The 23,191-nt window shown below is 38.0% G+C and overlaps 5 protein-coding genes across 9 annotated transcripts in view; 3 read left to right on the forward strand and 2 right to left on the reverse strand.

Moving 5' to 3' along the window:
* The window catches only part of tmem101 (transmembrane protein 101), a 6,425-nt gene extending 3,824 nt beyond the window's left edge, over positions 1 to 2,601 (reverse strand). The window contains exons 1-2 of the mRNA XM_014032424.1: positions 2,269 to 2,601; positions 1,346 to 1,526 (exon numbers count right to left, since the gene is read on the reverse strand). Of these exons, the coding sequence (XP_013887878.1) occupies positions 1,346 to 1,526; positions 2,269 to 2,399 (312 nt within the window). The 5' untranslated portion in view covers positions 2,400 to 2,601. The remainder of the gene's footprint in view (positions 1 to 1,345; positions 1,527 to 2,268) is intronic.
* Positions 2,602 to 4,116: 1,515 nt separating this feature from the next.
* gngt2b (guanine nucleotide binding protein (G protein), gamma transducing activity polypeptide 2b) lies at positions 4,117 to 4,866 on the forward strand. Its single transcript, XM_014032436.1, has 3 exons — positions 4,117 to 4,228; positions 4,343 to 4,431; positions 4,569 to 4,866. The coding sequence occupies exons 2-3, from the start codon at positions 4,348 to 4,350 to the stop codon at positions 4,695 to 4,697; spliced, it is 213 nt and encodes a 70-aa protein (XP_013887890.1). The 5' UTR covers positions 4,117 to 4,228; positions 4,343 to 4,347; the 3' UTR covers positions 4,698 to 4,866.
* A 2,234-nt stretch (positions 4,867 to 7,100) lies between these two features.
* Positions 7,101 to 13,812, forward strand: si:ch1073-13h15.3 (putative all-trans-retinol 13,14-reductase). The gene is made up of 11 exons (XM_014032414.1): positions 7,101 to 7,438; positions 9,190 to 9,372; positions 9,580 to 9,821; positions 9,905 to 10,100; positions 10,211 to 10,408; positions 11,448 to 11,567; positions 11,644 to 11,782; positions 11,981 to 12,090; positions 12,244 to 12,410; positions 13,123 to 13,282; positions 13,463 to 13,812. Exons 1-11 carry the CDS (start codon positions 7,282 to 7,284, stop codon positions 13,630 to 13,632), a joined length of 1,842 nt encoding a protein of 613 aa, XP_013887868.1. The 5' UTR covers positions 7,101 to 7,281; the 3' UTR covers positions 13,633 to 13,812.
* Positions 13,813 to 15,054: 1,242 nt separating this feature from the next.
* coa3a (cytochrome C oxidase assembly factor 3a) lies at positions 15,055 to 16,803 on the forward strand. The gene is made up of 2 exons (XM_014032485.1): positions 15,055 to 15,406; positions 16,277 to 16,803. Exons 1-2 carry the CDS (start codon positions 15,208 to 15,210, stop codon positions 16,378 to 16,380), a joined length of 303 nt encoding a protein of 100 aa, XP_013887939.1. The 5' UTR covers positions 15,055 to 15,207; the 3' UTR covers positions 16,381 to 16,803.
* Positions 16,804 to 18,128: 1,325 nt separating this feature from the next.
* Positions 18,129 to 23,191, reverse strand: part of wnk4a (WNK lysine deficient protein kinase 4a) — a 55,364-nt gene continuing 50,301 nt past the window's right edge. For 3 of the 5 annotated variants that reach the window (XM_014032454.1, XM_014032445.1, XM_014032470.1), the window contains 4 exons: positions 20,593 to 21,178; positions 20,313 to 20,518; positions 18,508 to 18,602; positions 18,129 to 18,418 (listed from right to left, as the gene is read on the reverse strand). In XM_014032454.1, the coding sequence (XP_013887908.1) occupies positions 18,416 to 18,418; positions 18,508 to 18,602; positions 20,313 to 20,518; positions 20,593 to 21,178 (890 nt within the window). In that variant the 3' untranslated portion in view covers positions 18,129 to 18,415. Of the gene's footprint in view, positions 18,419 to 18,507; positions 18,603 to 20,312; positions 20,519 to 20,592; positions 21,179 to 21,925; positions 22,425 to 23,191 lie in introns of those variants that run through there. The other 2 variants (XM_014032463.1, XM_014032475.1) reach the window with 2 other exon arrangements.

A 23,191-nucleotide genomic window follows, 5' to 3' on the forward strand; every position in this document is an offset into this window, starting at 1 on the left:
GTGAAAATTTCATGTCATTAGCACCTCTAGTAATATATTTACTGAGAAAAATGGTGACGTGTTCAATACTTATTTTACCCGCTGTAAATACAATATTTATATATTTACAAGAAACTGCTACTGCAAAAACTCAGACATGATTAAAAACCATGAAAAAAATAAAATGTCTCTTTCCTGTCTTTTGTTTTTCTCTTGTACATAAAACACAGAAGTATTTAAAATTACCATTAAAGGTTGAGAAGAAAAATTTTTGTGCTTAAATAAAAGTAAAAATACATGCCACAATATCATGCAAAACTCATAGATACCACCTAAACTGCTTTATTTTTAAGTTCCTTACAGCTAAATAATTTAATGTAAGTTATCATCCTGTTTTTTGTACTCCTGTATCAGTGTTGGAGATGCTGATAACAAAAAATTCAAATAAAAAAATAGAAAAAAAGTCTTGTGTATGCTGTTAATTACTCTTAGAATTATTTTCCTCCATGGTACCAGCTGAGCTGTATTTCTGGGCTCGTATTTATCAAACTTAATTACTCTTAAGAATGCTGTCAATAATAGACATAAGTGTAAATTTTGGGGCTTAAGGCTGAGTTTAAAAGTCATTCATCAAGCATCTCAGTCTCATTTTAAGCGAGGTGTAGGATTACATCTTAGTGTCAGTCTTAGAGCTGATTTACAACCCTTTTTTTAATTAAAGAACACACAAAATTATACAATGTACATACAATAAGGCGTATTTCAAAAAACAAACTTGCATATAAGAGAGGATGGGTGCAAATAAAGACGAGAAATGAAGAAAGAAAGAACAGGGGTTGTACTAGGAATTATTTTTAATGAAATATACAGATTTCATCAAGGTTGAGTTTTAAAAAAGAAAATATAATAAAAGGGAAGTTCAGTCTTTAACCAGTGTGTGGACAAGAAAAAAAAAACTCGTGACAGCATCTCATGAAGCCTGCCTTTACTCACCCTCTGACAGTTTATTATTCTCTGTGTGGCTTTCAGAGGCACACAGAAATGTCCACCTTTAGGTCCAGCATTATTCAACGGTACGTGTAATTGTTTTATCCCTCATTTATTTTGTAGAGCATGACTATATTCCATACCTTACTTGAGTTACTTAAAAGTCTTAACAATTTCTACACTTAAGTCAGAAAGTAGGAGTAAATCTAAGAATCTAAGCACTTAAGTTTAAAATTCTACTTAAGTTTGATAAATACAGGCCCTGATGTTGTTGACGTCGCTTTACGGGTCCCTCTGAGCTATAAAGTTTAGTTTGATCACAACCAGGAAGGAAAACYTCACAATGAAGTCGGTCCAGTTGGGTAAGTCAAAGACTCACCTTTAGCCAGTCCCCATAATGCACCTGCTCCCCAACATAGGAAGCATAAGTGCTGACGGCCAGCTGAACGGCGGCACCGAGCGCGAACCACCTCCTCTTCACGCCAAATGACATGAAGCTGGCGCAGAGGACYGCCACCCCCATGTCCACATACAGGTACGGTACGTGGATGTCTGGCTTTCTGGAGGATGTGGATCAAAACAAACTCTGATTAAACTTCCTGGCAATGTATTTATTCATTCATCGGTTAAAAAGTTTAGTTTTATGAATTGAAAAAACAAGAAAAGTGTGTCCTATGTTTTATACTAAGGCTATTTTTTCCGTCTCAGCTGAGAACTTATTTAGTTCAATGAATATTCAAAAAATAAAAATGCTTGTATACATACAAACTAAATAATATAAGAAAATCCACAGGCACAGACATACATTCTTTACCTAAAACATCCTAATAATGAGCTACACAGTGTTAACCTATTTGCTCTCATTTTATAGATATAAAGGGAAACTAAGCCAAGAAGAACAGGAAGGCGTTAAAAATAGCTTCCTATTTCCCTGGAGCAGCTATAATTACAGGATAAAGGGGGTGTGGATGTGTAAGTTTGAACCCACCCACAGACTGAATTAACAAAAGGAAATGTTAGAAAGATTTGTTGAACCATACATTAAACAGAATAATCATTATTATCTGCCTTTTAAGCTGAAACAAGCGACGAATTTTCTAAGTTTAGCTAAATTAAGTTCCCCTGAAAGCTTGTATGTTACTAAACAAAAAAACTTAACTTAATTTTACCTTCAATCGCTTTAACAGCACCTGTCAATATGTTAGCTCTTAGCTGTTAGCAGTCTAAATGAAAAGTTATGATCGACGTTAGCTTGTTAGCTAACTTTAGCCAAATATGCGTTTCATTTTCATATAGTTTTACCTTTTTGAGTCCGCTCTTTCGGCAAAAAGCATTAGCATACTGAAGCAGTTCCAGAACCCGAATCGGGTCAAAATAAAAGCCCCAAGCTGGCCGAGAAACCTAAGCATCTGCTTCCTACTGGGACCAGCCATGGTTGAAGTTCGTCACCGTTCGCCAACGAGAAACAAGACAGACTCACTTCCGGGCAAAAACACAGCTGGTTGTCAAAATAAAAGCACCCAGCCTTTCTACAGTTGCAGAGAAAGCATTTTTCATTCAAACGGTTYATGTGCAACTCTTGTTCTGAAGAAAACTTTGAGTTCCGGGTTGAACCTGTCCTCCTATTGGCTGAGCCAACCCGCAGGTTTTTCTACGTTCCTTCTACACCATCTAGCGAATAAAAAAAAAAATGCAGTTACACAAGTCGTCAAAAGAAAACAACTCTTCCTCAAAAACCTATACAAAAATTAATAATTTTAAATTGGCAACAAAATATAAATATGCCACAGCAGATGATTTATTTAAACAATATAAAAAAATTAAGGTAAAAGCAAGTGATTAAAAAATTTCAAACTATTCTTATTGGTGAATGGCAATGAGTTGGATTGCATAACTTTATTGTATTATTAATAGGTATTTAGTATCTTTCTTATTATTTTGGTTTAAAAAATAATCAAGACTTATAGCGATGACTTCAAGATGCCTTTTCAATCAAAGCACACATTTAACATTATTTTTGTTTGATAATTTTACTGTTTGTGATAATTTACTGTCATAATAAATTGCAAAGTAAATCACATGTATAAAAGTGAAAAAGCAGAGAGTTTTAAATGAAAGTGATGCTGCTCATTTAGGCTCACCTCCACACTGTTAATCCACAGTGACGTGTCTCAGGTTAATCTTGACCCAGATCCTGAAAATGGCTTAGCGTGAGTCCTGCAGAAGGTTGAGCTTTGGATCAATGGACGTCTCATTTCCTACATCAAATGTCAAACAGAGGTGATAGAAAAAGAACTGGGAGGTTATTGATAAGTTTGAACGACCTGAAATCATAAAATCATGAGTTTGTACCAAGTAAATCTTTTTTCTTTTCTTTTTTTCATTTTTGAGAAAGACGCCACCAAATAAAATGTGTTTTTAAGTGTAGAGACAATGGAAAACCTAATTATTTTATTATTAGAAGTACTTAGCCTTTATGGGTAAAGCATTATGTGGTAATTTATAGCTTATTAAGTATAAACAATCCCTAAATAACAATGTTTTTAAGGTTTACTAACCATTGATTTATACTTAAGTAAGGCTAAATAGGGTGCAATTATTAAAAAAGCATTACCTTAATTTTTAAAGCCATTTTCCTCATGTTGTGTCACATTATTTATTAAAATATGAAGATGTTTGTGCTAGAAATGGTGAAAATTAGATTATGTTTGTGTTGTGGGTAAAGTAGTGGACAAGTTTAAATGAAACTCTCAGAAAATAATTCATGTGTGTACATCTACTATTAATTACCATTTAGAGTCAACCCAATTTGAGATGGCTGCTACAGCCAACTGCTGTTTAGAAACACAAAAAAGGTAACAATGAAGCAACTAAAACATCCAGGACACTGGCCCCCCAACGACCAGGATGTGGTGCCACTGATTAATTAACTCCAACTCAGTTAAAGCAAACAAATCACGTCAATTTCCATGTTTATGAGATGATGTCAGGATTAAAAACTCATTGTTTTACTGTCTGTGGACAGATCAGCAGAATCTGCTTCCTGTTCTGGAGTTAAACTCCCTGATTGTTTAATCCCATCACAGGGGATTGGTGACCTCAGGACGAAATCCTCAGCAGCGAGGATCAGCCGGGATGAGGAGCAGTAGGACGACACAGYTCCGTCAGAGGAAGAGGAGAAGAGCCAGGCGAGAGGAAGGCACGGACGCTCTCAGGAGCCACACAKGTCTCTGTGATCGCTGAGGATCCCTCCATCCAACAGGTAAAAACTTCTTCTTTTAGGCTTCTGTCTTTGCTGGCTTTGGTTTAAACATCTGAGGCTTCACGTGTTTTTGAAGCTTTGGGCTTTGTTCTAATAATCGACCTCCTCTTACAGTCAGGATGGCTCGGGATATGTCAGATAAAGAAATCCTGAAAATGGAACTGGACCAGCTGAAAAAGGAAGTCAGCACGCCGAGAACACCAGTAAGAAACAATCTGCTTTCTTTTTGCATACATTTTTATATTTTTTTACATTAAACCAAAATGCATGATATTATGTTGCATTATAAAGTGCCGTGCAGATTTTAAAACAGGAATGTGTTTATGTTTTTCTTCAACAGGTGAGTGCAAACTGCACCGAAACCATTACTTTTGTTGAAGGACTGCTGCCAAACGACCCGCTGATAAAGGGCGTTTCAGATGACAAGAACCCCTACAAGGGAGACAAAGGAGGCTGTGTAGTAACATAACACATAAAGGAAAAGTCTCACTGTTWTTGTATCATAGCTGCTTCCATTCACGATACATTCTTGTTGCGCTTTTGTGGACTAAATTAAACAAAGTGAAAATGTAATATTAGCATCACAACCTGCAGACTGTGTTTAATCTGTAAATAAATGAAATAGATGTTCAAACCTGGTCTGTCTGCTTTGATTACTGATTTCCCGCTCATTTTTAACACATAGGTTCATTTGTAAAAATAAATAAATAAAACAAGTAGAAGAAGGTGGAATCACAAGGAGTTGAATCTTAATAGGATTTGTTGGTCAGACGGGCCTGTTGACACACAGAGCTGCTTCCTGTAATAAACTCTTTAAGCTGCACTCTGCATCTTCAGCTCTCCATCCAATTACAGAGTCACTTTGCAGCCAATAAACCACATTCCTGCAGCAGTGTTTGGACTGTGCAGCTTTAAAGTGCATGTTTTTATGGCTTACCCTCTTTTTTATGCAAAAATAATATTAGAGTGTTATGTTTTTATTCTATAGTACACTGAGCAAATACGTTTCTTTGGCTGTTTGAAGAAAGATGGAAAGCATCAACAAACAAACACTTTGGAAAAAGTCAATAATATCCTCAAAATTTAACGCTTATACAGAGCACCAGATGTAGGATAAAATGTTACAAAACTAACACYTTTTCATTATTTAATGTAYCTCWCTTGTGTAAAAATCCTWGTTAAAAATTATCCACTAACATTTTATTTATTTATCTCACTGTTTTTCATTTGARTAATTTTGACTAAATGTTATATTTAAATGTTAAATATTATATGTAAACATTAAATCTTAAAGCTAAATGTGTAAATCTAAYTGCAACCATTAAATGTTGAAMTTTACATATTTCGGACACAATGGAATGCAGCCTTTGCTGTTGGTGCTCGGTGCTRGGTATGATGTCATAACCTTGAGACAACAGCAACTGCTAACGCTGCAAATTCRGCTAATGCTGCTAACATTTTTTATGCTGCTAATGCTGCTAACGCTGCTAATGCTGCTAATGCTGCTAATGCTGCTAATGCTAACGCTGCTAATTCTGCTAATGCTGCTAACATTTTTAATGCTGCTAATGCTGCTAATGCTGCTAATGCTAATGCTATTAATGCTGCTAACGCTTCCATAGATATTAAACTCGAAGTGTCCAAGTTGCGCCTAAAAATTCTGGACCACTGTACGATCCATGCTGTTTTCAATTAACACATTTTGAATTTAGATTTTGAATACTATCTTCAGCAGTATTTGCAGTTGCTCTTTTTTTTTTTTTTTTTTTTAGCAAATTATAAGAACAGCGAGCTAATTAACAATAAAATGTTAGTGGAAAAATGTTAACACTCAGAGTGAGTGAAATAATGAAAGTTAGTGGCATTTTTTTAAAACATTTTATTCTACACTTAGCACCCCAAATGTTTATTCATAAAAAAAAGTAGATTATTTTGTCATTTGTTGGGTTTTATTTTATCTCTGGCTGCAGATTCTGCAGCTCAGGGGCAAGATAAGAAAAATGGTAAAGCTTTAGTGTAAAGTCCACGCACAGACACAGGAAAACGATAGCGAGCCAAGATATCTCTGCCATAATGAAGATAACGCGACTTGAAATGTAATAAAGTTGATCATCATCTTTCAGATTATATATATCTGTAGATACGATTAGTTACATAAGTGTTCACATCTTCTAAAGTTTTACAGGTTTTATTTGTGTTAAAGGACAACAGCTGTTTGTTTCTGACCTGAATTTTGAAACTTAATGATTTAAATCAGCTGCAGGTTGTAAAGGCATAAAACAGGCTAAAGCGCTGTCATGCATAAATTATCTTAATTGTCTTATCAGATAAGAGCTGTTGCATAATTAATTTACAGACAAGGATAAATTTGTTTGAGTCCTTCTACAAAAATATGCATAAAATGAAGCCAAAGAGCTGTAGTTTTATCCCATCTGTCAGAAACTGTTTTACACATTTTACAGCAAAATTATGAAGTCAGTATTCCGATAAGACAGCATGCTCTGCAAGTGTGCAACTATAATTACAAATAAATTGATATTTTTATCTTTTTTACATGAGAATTCATGGTCATACAAGTTCAAACAAATCCAACATCAGAGGACCATCAGAGAAAGGTCAATATAACCTCAGCTTTAGCTGCATTACAGGATGTGGTAATGACGCTTATCATATCTTATGACCAACCTTTTTACAGTCTGTAACGGTAGTTCATAATAAAAAAACCCAACAACAAATCTTTTATAAAACCACATATAAATGATGTCAGTATGAGTGGAGACACAGAGAACCAACTGTGTTTCTTGTGATTCGTGCAGCGATAGACTTTAGTTCCGTTATCACGAGAAAAGTGGGTTTTTGGACRTTTTTTTTATCTTTACTGCTTTTCATAACATAAAGCGTTACATATCAATGCTACGGTCAATTCAGTCAGACCTTTGGCACAGCAGCTCAATAAAAGGAGCGTTCTGAGATGCAGAACAACCACGGCTGAGAAACTTCTGCTGCAGAGACACTTATTTGATTTCAGATATATACAGTATATATTTTTTAAAATGTGGCTCTTAATTATCCTGATCTTGTTGGTTATTTGGGCTGGTGGCACCTACTGGTACCTGTTTGGTAAAGGAAGTCCTTTCTCGCTGGAGTCGGTGAGACCCCCAGGACCTCGTGAGTTTGACCAGAAGAAGAGGGACAAAGTCATCAAGCAAGGTAAAACGGATTAAAAGCTTGCAGAAAACACAATGTGTATTCGCATCTGCAACTTTTTAATAATTTGGAATAATCTGAGCTAAAAAAAAACACATTTCACTGTACGAGCCGTACAAGAAGTGTAAGAGGCAGACAGAAACAGACTGAAAATCAAGCCTCTGTCTTTATTTTTAATTGCGCTGTGAGCAGCAGAAGACTCTGATGGTTTCAGGGCTTTATGTGGAAAATATCAATTAAAAAGATCCTTCAGTTTTCATTTTAAAGACATTCTGAGCTAAAGAATACCTGAAGTCTGTGGAAACTTGGATTTYAGTGCTCTCTGCACTCTGGGGAGATTTGAGGAAACCACAAGTCCTTTAAAACTGAGAAATTCTAAATGAAAGAAGACAAAAAATCCTACAATCTGATGTATAATTTGTATATGTTACCTAAAGTGTTGTGAGTAAAAAGAGCTTGTGTGTGATAAGTTTTTTAACTTTTAGACAGCTCTAAAGTAAGAGTGAGACATCAACGGTTGAATATTTTGGGGAAAAAAAGTAAAAACTGAAATATTGTAAAATGTATCAAAATCCATCCATCCATCCATCCATCCATCCATCCATCCATCCATCCATCCATCCATCCATCCATGTATCAAAATGCCAGTACAAATATGTAAAGTACAACTTTCTGTAGTATTTTAACTGTGAATGATGATTCTACTGCGTTAAGGTTGTAATTAACTTTAACTAAACATGAAACCTTGTCTCCCTATGGCTGACCACTTCTAACAAACAATAACTGAGCTCTACCTGGTATTTCCTGCATAGAAACAGTGTTTTGACACGGCCTCTTTTAAACACTAAGAAAGCTCTATGTGCACGACTGACTAAATGTGAAATKAAATATATAGAAATACAATTAAAAGTAAAAGTAACCGAGTATTACTTATTGTTGAGTTGTGGTGCTGTCTAGAATTCTGAATGCTCCCACTTTCTGACAGGAAATTCCCACAGGAGGGACATGCCAATTGAAATTTATGACTTATAAGTGGGAAATTTCCACTTCCCAGTACAACTGAGCTGCAGCAAAAGTTGCTGTTGATAATGCAGATAAATGGAGATTTAACTCGGTGATTATTGCCAGCTAARGGCTWCTTTTGAACTCTGTGCACTTCCAGCTAATGGTGGGATGCTGTCATTTRACGGGTAAAATAATCAACACGCATTATGGGAGGTGTAGTTTATGATCAATGCTGGCTTTAAAGCAGCTTATTTTAATACATTAATACATCTTTGAAGCAGTTGCGGTCCACATAAAAGGATATGGTGGGCCACAATTTGCCCACAGGCCTTTAGTTTGATGCATGTGATCTACTGTGGTGAATGTTTGATTTATTGAGCTCCAAATAGGACTGGGTTTTCTTATGTGTTTCACATATTTCCTATTGGTTGCCTTTGTGTGGAGGTTTGTACCACTATCGGTCTAATAAAGGATCATTTACCTGAATTTAAAGCTACTCTTTAAAGCTTGTACRTTTTTAAATTAATACCTTTTATATTGTTTCTAACTGCTGTGCTATAAAAGCTACTGAAGATCAGATCTAAATTAGCAGAAATGCAATTAGTTTTTTACGTGAGCTTTATCTAAATTAGATTACAATAAACAGATTGTGAAAGGTGTGGGTTACAACCTTCAGACTGTTATATAACACATTCACAGTGGACTAAAATCACAGTAATTTAACAGCGTTCCTGTGCGTTTCTGCCCAGGTTTCAGCGTCGACAAAGTGCCCCAGAACCTGGATGCGATCGTGATCGGTAGTGGAATCGGTGGACTGACAGCTGGAGCCACACTGGCCAAGGCTGGAAAGAAAGTTCTGGTTCTYGAACAGCACGACCAGGCCGGAGGCTGCTGCCACACTTACATAGAAAAAGGCTTTGAGTTTGACGTCGGTAAGAAGGTCCAAACTAACAAAACCAGTCAYATCAACAGAAAAACCTGACATTAACTGTAAAGCACGGTGGAGGAGGTGGGGTGGTTTGGGCTTCTGTTTAGAAAAGTATTTTTAGAGTCAAATTTGGAGCTACTTGTCTGACAAATGTGTCAGACAAGAAGAAAAACTCAGAAGCAACTTTACAAAAAATAAATCTTCTCTTCAGGTCTTCACTACATTGGCCAGGTCCATGAGAACAGTTTGCTACGAGTCGTCTTCGACCAGATCACAGAGGGCCAGCTGGAGTTCCAGAAGCTGAATCAACACTTCGACACCATCCAGATCGGTCTGGGCGACGAGAAACGGGAATACACCATTCTCTCTGGGAAAAACGAGATGAAAACTCACTTAATAAAACAATTCCCTGCTGAGGAGGAGGCCATCGAGACGTTCTTCAAAATCATGAAGGTATTTATTGTTGGTGGACACTCATCCGAGTCCAGCCTCTGTCCTAACTGGACTCTTTTTTTATTTGTTCTTTAACTTGACAGATTTCAGCTAAGAAAACTCATTATTTGGCGTCTCTGAAGCTGATCCCTCAGTGGGTCTCTTTGTTCCTGCTGAAGTCGGGAATCGCAGATCTTGTCTCTCCGGTTTTCCGCCTCTCGGGGACATGTGCAACAGATTTCATGAACACACTGACCAAAAACAAAGATCTGCAGATTCTCTTTTCTTACCTCTTCTACGGTGGGTCTTTAACAGGTCTGCTGTTCTTTAGAGCAGATGTGATCAACACTCTCAAATCTGTTTGTATCTCTGTTGCATAAAAACTGAAGTGTTGCTCTTATTCCACGCAGGAGTTCCTCCTAAAGAATCTAGCCTTCTGATCAACGCCCTCCTGATTCATCACTACAAACGAGGCGCATACTACCCTAAAGGAGGCGCCAGCGAGATCGCTTTCCACATCATCCGCACGATTCAGAGACATGGAGGCAACTGCTTGGTCAGAGCTCCCGTCTCGCAGATCCTGGTGAACGACAAGGGAGCGGCTTACGGTGAGAACCAAAACCAGGTTACCTGTTAAAGGAACAGTTCAGGTCTTTTGAAGTCTGGTTATGAGCAAATAATATCTTACCTGTCGTAGACAATCAAATAACCATAAAAAATGCACACAAACTGCTCACCTGTGAAGGCAGCAGCATAATAACTGAACAGGACAGCTTTGTAAAGTTTTGTAAAATAGTGTTAGCTGGAACCGATATGAAATTTCCTTATTTATTCATCCGTCCTTAGCTTATCATCAAAATTAAACACTATTTTGTTCAAAATTAGGCTGTTCAAAAAGCTATCATATTAACTTATATAAACTAACCCAWTAGAGCAAACATGTCAAACTGAAGGCCCGCAGGCTAAATGTGGCCTGCCACAGCATTTTATGTGGCCCGCAAACACAAGGAATTATTGTCTTAAAATAAAAGTGTATTGCTTTAAAGCRAGCGTTGACCATAAACTACATCTCCCAGATTGTTTTACTCGCAAATTAATGGCAATTCACCACTAGCTGGAGATGCACAGGGTTCAATCYTAGCCAGCGAATGTCACCWRGTAAGATCTCCATTTCARCGCYTTTTTGTKAGCCCAGTTGTACTGGGAGGTAGMAATTTCCCACGTACAAGTTGTAAATTTTAAATGGAATCCCCCTCCAGTGGGAATTTCCTGTTGGAAAGTGAGAGAGTTCKGAATTCAAGAGAGCACACAACTCATCAGTGAGTAAAACCATACAAGAAAACTTGTTTTACTTTTAATCATATTTCTGTATTTTTTATTTCACATTTAGTCAGTCYTACTCGTAGTACTTTTCATTGTTTATAAGAGGARGTGTTAAAACACWTTCWYTGCAGGAAATACCAGGTAGAGCTCAGTGGTGCTCAGCCATAATGTGACGAGGCACGTGACGCTTCCTGTTTGGTCAAAGTTAAACTTGAAACGTCGAAGTTCGTTACAACCGTTATTCTTTTGCAGCCCTCTGAAACGAGCTTGATGCCTCGGTTGTACAGGCTGAAATGCTAATACACTGTGTCTGCTGTGAGGCAGGTGTGAAGGTGAGGAAAGGTCAGGAGGAGGTCGAGGTTCACGCACCTGTAGTGGTTTCCAACTGTGGCATCTTCACCACCTTCCAGAAGCTCCTCCCACCTGAGATACGGGCCAAACCAGGTGACTGACTGCTCTCCTCCGAGGTAAAGCAGAAAGGCATCCCGTAACATTAACAACAAACTAACCTTTACTGRAGATGTTCAGAAACGACTGAGCTCGATGAAACACGGCAGGGGATCCTTCTTGGTCTTCTGTGGCCTCGATGGGACCGAGGAGGAACTGGGCCTGGTGTCCACCAACTTCTGGCTGTTCAAAGACAACGACATGGATAAATCGTAAGCATGAATCTGAACACAGGAGCATCATTTCACAACCACAAGGGGGCGCTGTTGAATAATCAGGGAACTGAAACCTAATCATGCACGTTACATTTCCTCTTATTTGACAAAAAAAACAAAACAAAAAAAAAAACACATTGATGGTACTTTATATTTCAAAGCCATTTGTATAAATAATAAATGTTGTTTTGTTAGGATGGAAGAGTTCTTTGCTTTGAGTAAAGAAGACGCTCCAGATAACATCCCCATGATGTTCATCACAGTCCCATCTGCCAAAGACCCTGAGGCCAAACTGAGGCACCCAGGTACAGACCACTGGTTTTACTGTAGAATAAATAAATAAATAAATAAATAAATAAATAAATAAATAAATAAATAAATAAATAAATAAATAATGATTGGACCTTATTTAAAACTCTGACTTCAGACACCTGAGCTGCTTTGTTTGATTCTTTCAGGTAAATCCTGCATGACAATCCTGACCATGGTCAAGTACGAGTGGTTTGAAGAGTGGAAGGACACCACGGTGCGCAGGAGGGGTGACGAGTACTATGACTACAAAATGAGATTTGCCAAGAACCTCTTTGCCTGGGCCTGCACCGTGTTCCCTAAAATTAAAGACAAGGTGGGATCTCTCAGCATCCGTTTTAAAATTTACTGTTAAAAAAAAAAAAAACCCTGCTACTTTCAGTGTTTGTTAAGCTTGTGTCTCAGATGTGTAGACTGTGTGAATGCTGAGTCAGCATTTATTTATACTACATCAACAAGCTTTCAGCTGATTTAACTGTTCACGTGTCAAAAGCGTTCAGCTCGTTAAGATCACAGCTAAAACTTTAGGTTTAACTTTTACTTTCTGAGCTTCATTTAACTTTATTTACATTTTTTCTCATAAATGTACATTAGAAACGTAACTCAGATTGTGCTTTTTGAAGTTTACTTCAGCACATTGCAATTGTAGCTTTTAGATACTGTTCTGCTAATTACAGTTTTTAAAGGATTTTAGCTAAAGTTTGGAAAATAACAGCTTTTACTCACTTTGCTAATTTTCACATTTAGTTGCAGTTATGTTAGTTTTATCTTTTAGCTGCTGTTTTGTTCATTTTAGCTTTTAGAAACTATTTTGATGTTTTATCGTTCAGCTACTGCTTTGAAAGTTCAGCCCTTGTTTTACTAGTTTTATCTCTTAGCTATGATTTTGTGGTTTTTATTTAGCTGATTTCAGCTGTTGATGTTTGTTTTGTTAATGTTATTTTTTTGTCCTGATTAGTTTAGCTTTTTTATTCAAAGCATTTCAGAATATATTTTTTAAAAAGTCTTCCATTTGTCCGGTTCTTTAGCTGGTTTTCCAGGACGTGGCGAGCCCGCTGACCAACATGCACTACCTGGGAGCTCAGCGTGGAGCCATGTACTCTGCAGAACATAACCTGGAACGGTTCTACGCAGAGGCCGTAGCCAAGAACCGGTGCAGCACCCCCGTTAAAAACCTCTACATCTCAGGTAGGAAACTTTTACAAAGACACATTATGAGCCCTTAAAATCTTTCACATCCTTTAAATATGAGAGCTCAGCTGCAGTGTGATGATTTTATCTTAAAAGTTTAACTTTTTGCTCTAACGTTTGTCTGTCAAAGGATTTTTGTAAGAACAGTGTATCATCCTTCATGTTGTGTGTTTTCAGGTCAGGACGTGTTCAGCTGTGGGATAGCAGGAGCTCTACATGGAGGACTCCTCTGCGCCTCCACAGTGTTGGATCATATCATCTACATCGACTTGTTCCTCCTCAAAAAGAAGCTGAAGAGGAGGAAAGCCAGGGAGCAGGCCCAGATGGACCAGAAGAAACTGCACTGAGTTCAGCTCGCTGCTCCCCCTGCAGGACAACAGTGGAACTTCACATTAATGGTGCAGCAGGAAGATCTCCTGTTAACATTATTATTATTATTATTATTATTATGACCAGATTTCCTCAGTTTAAGTAAACAAACTTTGCTGTAACCCTGTTAAAAACTATTAAACTATTTTTGTTATGAATTTACGTCTTTATGCTTCATCTACCACTCACAGCCCATTTGTAAAAGCAAAAGTGTTAAAAACTCAAAAAATAATTTCATAAAGTAAAACCATCACATAATATCAAATTAATGAAAATTTGTGGGTAAACTTTAGTATAAACAGATTTAAAAAAACAAGTTGACTCATACGTATTCATTTTGGGACGGGAAGCTGGTGACACAGAATGTGAAGTGAGGAATTATACACTCCTGATCACTCTTACATATTTAAGTTTTATCATCATTTATTTCATTTAATAAAAAAATTTCAACAAAACACAGACACAATATCTTTAAATGAAAAGGAGCAGAAAGAATAACACTGACCCCATTTGACTAATAGCATATACATAAATAACGATTTCACACCCTGATGATCAATTAAAAATGAAAAAGAAACAAGAGAGAAAAAAGCAACAAACAAAACAACAATAATAGTAATAATAATAATAATAAAGTAAATAAATAAATAAAAAGATTACAAAAGAAGATGACAACTTCTCAGACAGCCGTTTGTATGAGTGCCTATTTCATCAACAAATCAAATTTTACTAAATTTTAGATAACAGCGCAAGCTGCATTTTGGTGAACTTATTTCTAGCTGAAAAACTGGAAAAAAAATGGTTGTGTTATTAAACACAAGGTTTAAGAACATGAACAAAGGCGCAACAACATGAACAAAGGCGCAACAACATAATTTTGGCACAAATGGAACCCCATATTTTATTCAATTTTATTTATTGTTTTTTAGCGTCCTAGGCTCTGATAGAAAATAATTTTGAAGATGAGTTTTTGAAAAGATATATGAGATTGCTCTGTCTGAATAGCTGCCTGCAAAATGAGGGAAAATTTGTGTAAATTACGGATTATCTGTTCATGTAAGCAGTCGTCAGCACCCGTCCTCCTCCAGACGTGCCTAAATATGAACTGCTATTAAAAGTAAAAGAGTTTACCAGTTGCCATGGCCCAGGGCGTTTGACCAGTACCTCTGCTGGCCCGGGGTCACTGGTAGGCCTAGCCGTGTGCTTTTGAACTTGCATAATTTTTCTAACAGTCGGTTTTTAGATTGCATGAATTGTTTTCTTTGCGGCCTCTTTTTCTTGATTTTTTTATGTTTTGAAGTTTGCAACGTTTTCTAATTTGCAGTCAATTTATGAATGCAGCATTTTTAGTTTGCATCGTTTTTTTTTTTTGTTTGCAGTATTTGCACCTGTCGGCCACCGTAGTGTCGTCAGCCTGCGTTTCCTATCGATACGTTAACACAGATCTGACAACTTAGTGACGGGCTACGCTTTGTGCACCTGAACTCAAACAGCGCGGTAGATGGTTTGAAAGTCAGCGGCGTGTTTCTCCACTCCTCCTCTTGAATTCAGACATGGCTGACAAGAAACCTCCTCCAGAGTCTAACGCTCCTTTTGCACAGAGGATAGATCCGAATAAAGAGGATCTTTCTGGCGAACAGATGTACTTTGTCAGACAAGCAGAGCTCAAGCAGTGGAAGAGGAAAACGCCACAGCTCCGTGTGCGAAATATTGTGACAGGACTCGCCATCGGTGCGGTCGTGCTGGGAATTTGTATCCTTGTCAAACACAAGGTGAACTACGTAACGTTAGCTTAACGTGCTATAGTTACTCTGTAACTTGTGAGTAGAAGTTTTTATCACGGCAGAATATTTATTGAATAATATGTTGTCATATAAGTTTGTGTTATAGACTGATTGAACTGTTAATTGAAGATTTGACTAACTATTGATGTTAACTTGGTTAGCTAAGTACTTGTGAGGGTTTATTTGGAATGGAAGTAGGCTATTTATATTCGAATAAAGCATTTTTCTTGTTGAAATCACACTTAATAATGCTATCTAGAACTTTAAAACATTAAAATGTTTCCTAATTCAGTTTTTAGAAGAGAGGCTACGAGAAAATGAAATCGATGACTTCCGGGTGTTTAGATTTTCGAGGTTTCCTGAACGCATCACGTTATGTTTTCATATTTAACACTGAACTAAATGAGCGATCATTTAAGGCGGGTTCTGCTAATCAAACTAAACACATGTAACCTCCGTGATCTAGAGACATCATCACCTCCAAGACATCAGTTTCCTTAAATTGTTCCAAGTTGAAGCAGAAAACGGACTTTAATCTGACAAATCATGAATCTGAAATTGTGTTTTAGCCCCATAACTGTTATCAGCACACACCTAGAAAATCAGCTATTGTTGATAGTATGTATTAGTAGTATTATGTAGTATTGTTGATAGTTCATATTCCGTAACAAATGCAGTGTACTAAGACTATGTATTTTATGACTTTGACTTTTAACACTTTGTTTCCTCTCTTGTTCTACAATCTTATAGTCGACTTGGTCATTCCTTTGTCATATTAACATTGCTTTCCCCCTCCTAATCTCATATATTAGCCTTGACACTTTTGCTCCCAAATCAGATGGCTACACATTTTTTTCAGTATCCCAGGAACGGATCATGGATGAGCTCGACGAGGAGGCCAAGCGTGCAAGGCTGCGGGGACCAAAGACTGGAGCCAACTGAGTCGGGCGTTGATGGGACCCGTGTGTTCATCCTGCACTTAACCAGAGCAGACAGATGATGTCGCTGGTTCTATGCCTGGACTCACGGACTCAGAGGGGGAATGATGGGGTTGCTTTTGTTGAATTTAACATTTGACATGTCTTGATCTTTATTAGACCTCCTTTCAGTGGAAGGGACTAATCAGATGACCCCAGCATGTTCCACTTAGCTCCAACTGTTGCTTTATCGCCGCCTATAAGTTGAAGTTTCCAGCTTTGTGCACACAATGCGAGGAAAATTCAAACTGTGGAACTTTAAAATCTGCAGCGGCCTTCAACAAAAGAGTTACCAGTGACACTAGAAGGAAAACACATTCATCAGTCTGGTTAAATTTGTTGTTTATGTTGTTGAAGTGTGAATTTGAATTAAATGAACCTGACCGGACCGTCTAAGTGTGTCTGTACAACAGAAGAGCCAAKGTGTTTACAATCGCTTTTATTTGTTTAAAATTTAACATCTGTTCTAGCAACAGGATCTTGAATAAAAATATAAAGTAAGACATCGTTAGAGAAAGGCACAGATTCAGCTTGGCAGGACAGCAGCTTCAGGAAGCAACACAATTATATATATATTTACATTCAAAAATCTGATTTCTATTTTTTTCCCCCCTTGGAAATATATTACAAGATTTTGACTGCCAGGTGAATATTTTATAAGGCCACAGCTACAGATTCACACCTTGAATATCTTTTAAGCACAGTCAATGAAAAGACATAAGATATTCTTCCTCCATTACAGGCAAAATGAACAAGTTTAACCACAAATATGTTGAATAACAGAACTAAAAGAACGTTTGCTAAAGTGCACAAGGAGCTTGATCTACAGAACAAGCGACAAATGTGATTTTTTTTCCTCGTAAAGCAGAAGTATTCAGTTAAAACTGTAAACATATTCTATAAAATCACTCAGTTCTTTACACATGTACAGTCAACAAGGAAGCCAGTAGTTTAAAAGTGGATTTTCACAACTAAAGAATATAAAATCTACTTTTCCCCCATGTTTCAAACCATGCTTAATGTTTCTGTACCAGCTTTTTAATTGATGGCTTAAAACCAACTTCTTTTTGTGTGTGTGTGTGTGTATATATATATATATATATATATAGTCTTAAAGAAGCATCACATTTTCATAAAGTATGTCTGAGCACAGCTGCACAGTGTGAACCTATTTGAATAAATTAAAATGTCGTATTTAAATCAGATTTTTTTTTAAACCGCGAAGCAGTCTTAACACAAAAATGGGTATAGCTCAGTAAATTTTACAGGTATTGACCTGAAATTTGGTGTGATGGTAGCTGGGAGCCATTCCCAACTTCTGCAATTATAACCAGTAAAAACTGGACTCKATTTATTAGCAAAATACCTCATGAACCACAGGACAGATGTCGATGAAATGCTTCAAAAGTAAATGTGCACCTACAACTGATTAACTTCTGGAGTCAACCGAATTCAAGATGGCCGCCACAGCTAATCGACAAACGGAATTTGTGAATTTGACAGATAATGAGCTAAAGTCTGGTGTGGTAGTAGCTGAGAGTCATTCCCAACACGCGCTAGCAGATCACATTAAAGTCGTTTTTCAAGGTGAAGTTTCTGTGGTTCTGGGCCAGTTTCACGGCTAAACGCCACATCCCTGCAGCTCTTCGTACCATGACTGGACTGCGTCAAAGCAAACGTAAAAGTGAGATTCTGCAGAGAAACAGCAGCAAGTTCAATACGTCCAAACCATTTATTTACAGGAGAGAGAGAGAGAGAAATGTCACTTTTAACAGAAAGCAGACACACTGAGCTGCAGCGATGTCAGCAGATGTGAGAGCTGGACGCTCCATCAGTAACAGTTTCTATCAGTTTGAGGTAAGTGAGCTCCGGCGTGTGATTGGTGACGAAGGGAAGCAGWGTGTTGATCGGCGTGCCGGTGACGRGGGGTTAAAGACCGCTTTGACTGCAGTCCCACTTCAGATGAGGTAGTCCAGATCTTCAGCATGCTTTGCTGCGTCTTACTGGAAAACAAAWAGAACAGATCAGCCTTTTTTTTAGCTTTTACTTGGAAAGCTGAGAAACATCTGTTATAGCAGCTGTCTTCCCTCACCATTCTACTTATGTCTTTGGCAAAGGTGACGCCTTTACTGTGTTTATCCTGCGAGCCGCTGCTGCTGCTGCCGAGAGAGTTTCTCCTAATGATGCCTGGTTAAACAGAGCGGTGGTCAAATAAAGTCTGGAATAACTTAAAGTGCCTGTGACATATATCCTTAAAATACAAAAAGTRGAAAACATCTTTATATTTAAGAAACTTGACATAAAGCAAAGGATTTTACCCATTTTGTCACATTTGGCATATTTTCTTTTGAGCTTGTCTCGGTTAAAATGAAACAGGAAGTGACATCAAAGGGGAACTCTAACCTATTCAGCCCCAAAGGTTTTTCTGAAGTTTTTGTTTAAAATAACGTGAAATGTAACTATCTCAGCATTTATAAACCACTYAAATAGTCTACTATAACATCTATAACCCTTTTAAAAGTATAATGAACAAGGCTAAAAGCTCTTGGAAACCATAAATCTACATATAGACATTACCTGTGCAAAGATTCATGCTGTTAAAATAAACTAGAGCAAAATTAGAGGTTTTAGTAAAGAAATAACYACATTTTGTTATTCAGCACAGGACTGACCATGTTGGTAAATGTTAAAGTGCCTGTGACATGCCTATTCATCAAATACATAAAGTCAAAGAAAACACTTTTATATAAGAAACCTTGCGTAAAACGTGATTTTACCAATTTTGTCACATAAATGGCACATTTTCTTTTGAACTTGGCTCAGCRAAAGTGCAACAGGAAGTGACATCAAAGGGGAAATCTGTWAWCTTTGTTTATTGAAACAATATTAWTTGAACTCTGACTCTTCATCTCTCTGATAGRGACTCAAAATAATCTAAAGAAACATCAGATTCTTCTCCACAGTCTGTCGTTAGCTATTWTAMCAATGCTTTGTTCCATGCAGGCGTTCCCCTTGGACATCACTTCCTGTTCCTTCACATGCAAATATCTCAACAACTCTTCATCTCAGCAGCAGGAAATTGTTGTTGCAAAATGCTAATAATGTTATTTTTCCAATAATGCCTTTATATTTATTTAAAATTTTTCTTGTCACAGGCACTTTAAGAAATCTTAGGTTTTTAATTTAAAGTATTATTTTTTCTTACATCTCATTTTGGAATGTTGTTTTTTTATTTTTAAATGACCAACACATTTATTTTCCATCCTATTCGTATAAAACAATGAGATTTTATTATGTTTGCCTCCAACTGGTGCCGATTTACTCTAAATCAAGGTTATTAAAAAATCTTTAAAAACACTCTACAACATATTTGCTTTGATTTGCAGTTCTTGAAAAAACAAACGATCAAAACATTTACAGATTTATGTTGATGCCATTTTGTCCAAGTTGTTTACTTTCTGATTCAACTTTTTGTGGTTTAAACTATGGTGGATGTAGAAAAACTTTACGTTGAAACCAAACATGTTAACTTTAAAATGACAGATTTTAAAATAAATAGAAATTAAAATAAACAGAAAACAGGAAGTACAGTTTCGCCTCTGGGGGCGTGGTCTTTGTTCTTTGAAACAATATTATTTTGAGTTTTCATCTATCCGATAGACTCAAAATATTCTAAAGAAACATCAGATTCTTCTCTACAGTCTGTTAGCTTTTGTAGCAACGTTCTATTGTGACATCACTTCCTGTTAATTCACACGCAAATATCTCAACAACCGTTAATCTCAGCAGCATGATTTTTTTCCTCAGTATGGTATCAATGTTCTCTTTAATAAATGCTTTCATATTTAWWGCAAAGATTTGACGTCACAGGCACTTTAAAGTTCCTTCTGTCGTCACCTTGGAGGGGCACCATGTCCACGCGCTGCAGACTGTTCCTGCGAGACGAGGAGAAGCCGCTCCCTTTGGACAGGCGGCGCTGCCGACTGGACAGCATGGCAGCAGGAGAGACGATGCCCGGCGGGGGAACCTTCCCCATCCTCTCATACAGCTCCTCGATCTCTCTCTTCTGGGCCGCCTGCAGAGTCTGGACCTCTGACAGATGTCTGACAAATGACATAAAAAAAATTAAAATTTCCCCCAAAACGGCTGAAACTTCARGCCCAGAGTGAAAACCTACTTCTCTCTGAGCTCCTGAAGCTCCACCAGCATCTCCTCGCCGTCGCTGTCCGAGTCGTCGCTGCTCAGGTACGGGGTGTTTCGGTTGTACGTCGTCATCCACAGGTGATGAAGAGCGTTGCCGTACTGAGGGCTCCCCGCCGCGCCGTCCCACAGCCTCCCCTCGGGGTCGGCGGCGGTCACCGAGAGGCCGCTGTCGGCCGATGTCCCCATCAGGCTGAGGCTGCACGTCCTCCTGCGCCCTCTCTTCCTCGCCCTCGACCGCTCCTCCAGCACCTCCTCCTCCTCCTCGTCTTCACCTTCTTCTCCTTCACCTCCTCTGTCGTGTCGACGATGCTGCTGCTGTTGCTGCTCCTGGCTCACAGCCCACCCRGGTGGGTTGCCAGCCTCCTGCTGGACCCCTGTGGAAGTGCCTCTGTCGGGGTGAGGAGGGGACATGGTGAGGGAGGTGCCCATGCTGGTTTCAGACTCCACCTGCTCCTCCGTGCTGCTCTCAGACTGGGGGCTCCCGGTCGTCTGCGGTGCAGCGGGTGCGACGGGGTCGGGGATGTCGATGCTGGGGGTCACCTGGAACCTCCCGACGGTAACTGGAGCCATGTGAACGTTTGTGGTTTGGAAACAAAAAGATMTCAAAATCAGTTTTATAACTTTGATTCGATGAGATGAGTTGGTGCAGAAAACTTCAATTTTATTTWATTTTTTACCCAATTTTTGTTTAAAAGGCCAAACACAGTTAGCAGATACTAAACTAGGAATGTCATGAGTAATAATATTTACATGTAGGCATTAATGTTCACAGTTTTCTGTACCTAACACCCAGCTTCTTTGAACATTTAGGTTTATTAAAGCACCTATTTTTACCTAGAAACTATAAAAACCTCATCAGATACAATTTTTTTTTTGTGCAAGAAATAAGTAATTAAAGTGCCTGTGACATCAAATTTTTGTAATAAATGTGAATGCATTTTTGGAAAGAGAACATTCATGACATATTGCAAACTTCACACGGTTTAGATGAACAGTTGTTTAGATATTTGCATGTGAAGAAACAGGAAGTGGCGTCAAATGGGAATGTCTGCATGTAAACAGAGCGATGCTACAATAATTAGAGAAGAATCTGCTGTTTCTTTAGATTATTTTGAGTCACTATCAGAGCAGAAGAAATGTTTAAATAAGATTTTTTCAGTAAAAAAAAAATCAAGAGAGTTCCTTTTCTTAAAGAGTTCCCCTTTGATGTCACTTCCTGTTTCAGTTTGCTGAGCCAAATTCAAGAGAAAATATGCCAGTTTATGAGACAAAATGGGTAAAAACCATGRGTATTATGCTAATTTTCTTAAAGGGCACCTGTTATGGGGGTACTAGCACAAGTTAGGATCCATCTGTGGGCTATACAAAACATGTTCATTTGATTCAATTCACAAAAAGAATCTCAAAATATGAAATTTCACCTTTTCAGTCCTGCCTGTTCTTCAGCTCTCTCCAGCTTGTGCTGTATGCAGAAGTTGTTATGGAAACCCCCCTCCCAACTGTTTGTTTACATTAGCTCCGCCCCCCCGACATGGTAGAAATTTCCAAAGTGAAATTATTTTCACAAACTACAGCTTTCTTTGGCAATTTTGTTAGAACACTGTCATCAAAGATAAAAAAATAAAATTAATTCAGGAATCTCTGTTCTCCATGGCTGCTATAAAAACAGCAGAACTGTCGTCCCGTGAAGAAGTGGGTGGAGCTTCACCTCGGGTTGRCTTGTGAGGAGCTGGAGTCTGGTTTAAGTTGCTAGGTGKCTGTTATTGTGACGTCAGAATAACGTGCTTTGAAAACGTTTCCAGATACCTAAAAATACATATTATTACAGTTAAAAAATGTCTGGGTGCATTTTTTTTAGTGTTTGGACTGCTTCTCGAAGCAGTAGAGACCCAAAAGTAAGTTCAAAAACATGAAAAAAGTGAGTTTTGCATAATAGGTGCCCTTTAAATATAGATAAAATTKTTTTTGTATTTGACAGATAAGCATGTCACAGGTCCTTTAACAGTTCTGTTTTTAGTTAGTTAAAACATGAGTGAAGATTTGATAATTTGATGGTTTCTCATTCATTTTCTGATGAAAACCCGCTCGTTTGTTCYTCTTTATGAATCGGTCAAAACCTCATTTGTTCATTTGTAAATGATGTCATCTGATGTGGTTGCATCCAAACAGAGTCAGCTCACATCTGCAGCCCATTAAAGGTTTTTTTTTAAAGTTCTGCAGCACAGTGTGTCCGTCTTACAGTAAAACTGTGTGTTTGTGCCCACTGGAACAGAAGGGCTCTGTTGAATCTGCGGAGGGTATAAATACAGACAGGTGTGGATGTGGGAGGAAAAAGCTGTAACGAGCYCAGCTGCCTGCCGATTGGTCGAGGCCGGTGGGCCGGGCGGCCATCACACCTACGTTTGTGTTCATGTTGGATGGAACATTACGTTCAGACTTGTGGGTTACACAACAGCTCTCGTCACTCCACAGATCATGAAAAATGAGCAGAAGGAACTGAAAGAACATTCAATGGGCCTCATGCAAGAACCGTTCGTACGCACAGATTTGTTCTTAAGTTGTGCGTACGAGTG

This window comes from Austrofundulus limnaeus, unplaced genomic scaffold (assembly GCF_001266775.1).
Source record: "Austrofundulus limnaeus strain Quisiro unplaced genomic scaffold, Austrofundulus_limnaeus-1.0 Scaffold7, whole genome shotgun sequence".
Classification (NCBI taxonomy): Eukaryota; Metazoa; Chordata; class Actinopteri; order Cyprinodontiformes; family Rivulidae; genus Austrofundulus; species Austrofundulus limnaeus.